Source organism: Rhizophagus irregularis, chromosome 2 (genome assembly GCF_026210795.1).
Source record: "Rhizophagus irregularis chromosome 2, complete sequence".
In the NCBI taxonomy this organism is placed as follows: Eukaryota; Fungi; Glomeromycota; class Glomeromycetes; order Glomerales; family Glomeraceae; genus Rhizophagus; species Rhizophagus irregularis.
This window is the reverse complement of record NC_089430.1, coordinates 1,322,915-1,324,034: the sequence shown is the minus strand read 5'-3', so window position 1 is coordinate 1,324,034 and position 1,120 is coordinate 1,322,915. Positions and strand designations below refer to the sequence as shown.

General features: G+C 32.7%; 1 protein-coding gene across 1 annotated transcript; it reads left to right on the top strand.

Moving 5' to 3' along the window:
• Nucleotides 1-265: 265 nt before the first annotated feature.
• OCT59_011715 (uncharacterized protein) lies at nt 266-856 on the top strand (the record flags this gene model as incomplete). The annotated part of the gene is made up of 1 exon (XM_025329833.1): nt 266-856. The coding sequence occupies one exon, from the start codon at nt 266-268 to the stop codon at nt 854-856; it is 591 nt and encodes a 196-aa protein (XP_025179144.1).
• Nucleotides 857-1,120: the final 264 nt, after the last annotated feature.

Here is a 1,120-nt window from a genome sequence, read left to right as displayed (position 1 = left end):
AAGGGATGTATAGCCACAGTACTCATATTTGTATAGTTTCTTCTGTATAGTAGTTTACTTCTTATATGTTTTTGTCATTGGTTACTCCTCTCTGAAATAAAATAAAAATAAAATAAATCTAGCTCCATTGGAGGGGCTAATGGTATGTTTGAAAATTATTTCAAAATTTCAGTTATTTTAATTAAATAAACAAGTTTTATTAACCGTTCCTTTTTTTTTGGTAGACTTCGCCTTGCATAATTCTGGACTCTTGGACTTGGGTGGTATGTATGGAAAAACATCTACTAGTCCACCCTTTTCCAATCATTACGCGAAAATCGATTCAATTTTGAATGTTCCTCAAACATACGACAATGGTGATAGACCTCAATCTGATGATTGTAGGGAATCTGCCATCATTCATAATTCTCAAACGCATGATGGAAGAACATCTTCTAGCCCACCCTTCTCCAATCATTACGCAAAAATCACATCGATTTTAAATGATTCCCAAACATACGATAACGGTGATGGACCTCAGACTCACGGTGGAGGGGCATTCGTTACCTTCCCTAATCCTCAAGCACATGATGAAAGAACATCCACTATCATCTTTAATCCCCAAACATACGGTGGGAGGGTATCTTCTAGTCCCATCCTCTTGCGTTACTCATTTAATTATTATGCAAAAATCCCATCGATTTTGAGTGGTCCTCAAACTCTTCCATCGTTCCCGTGGTTCTTAAATAATCCTAATGAAACTAATGATGTTTCTCTTTCACCTATTTACAATAATTTAACACATCAACAAATTCATTTACGTACTCTTGAACCCGATCATAAACCGGATGATCCAAAATTATCGTTTCGGTTATAAATAAAAGCCTTTTTAACTTCCGATCTGTGGAATTGACTTTTGGCTAATGATAAATTTAAAACCAATGATTGGATGGGAAATAATATCACATGCGCATGCGAAATTTTCATCTTATCAAACAAAATTATACTCAATTAAAAGCTCCATTTGATTAGAATAGTATTAGAACTTAGTAATAGAATTTCATAAAAAAATAGATTTAATTTTAGATTTATTAAGTTTTTAATGTATTATTTAGATTTTAGAATTTTTACTTGTTTATTT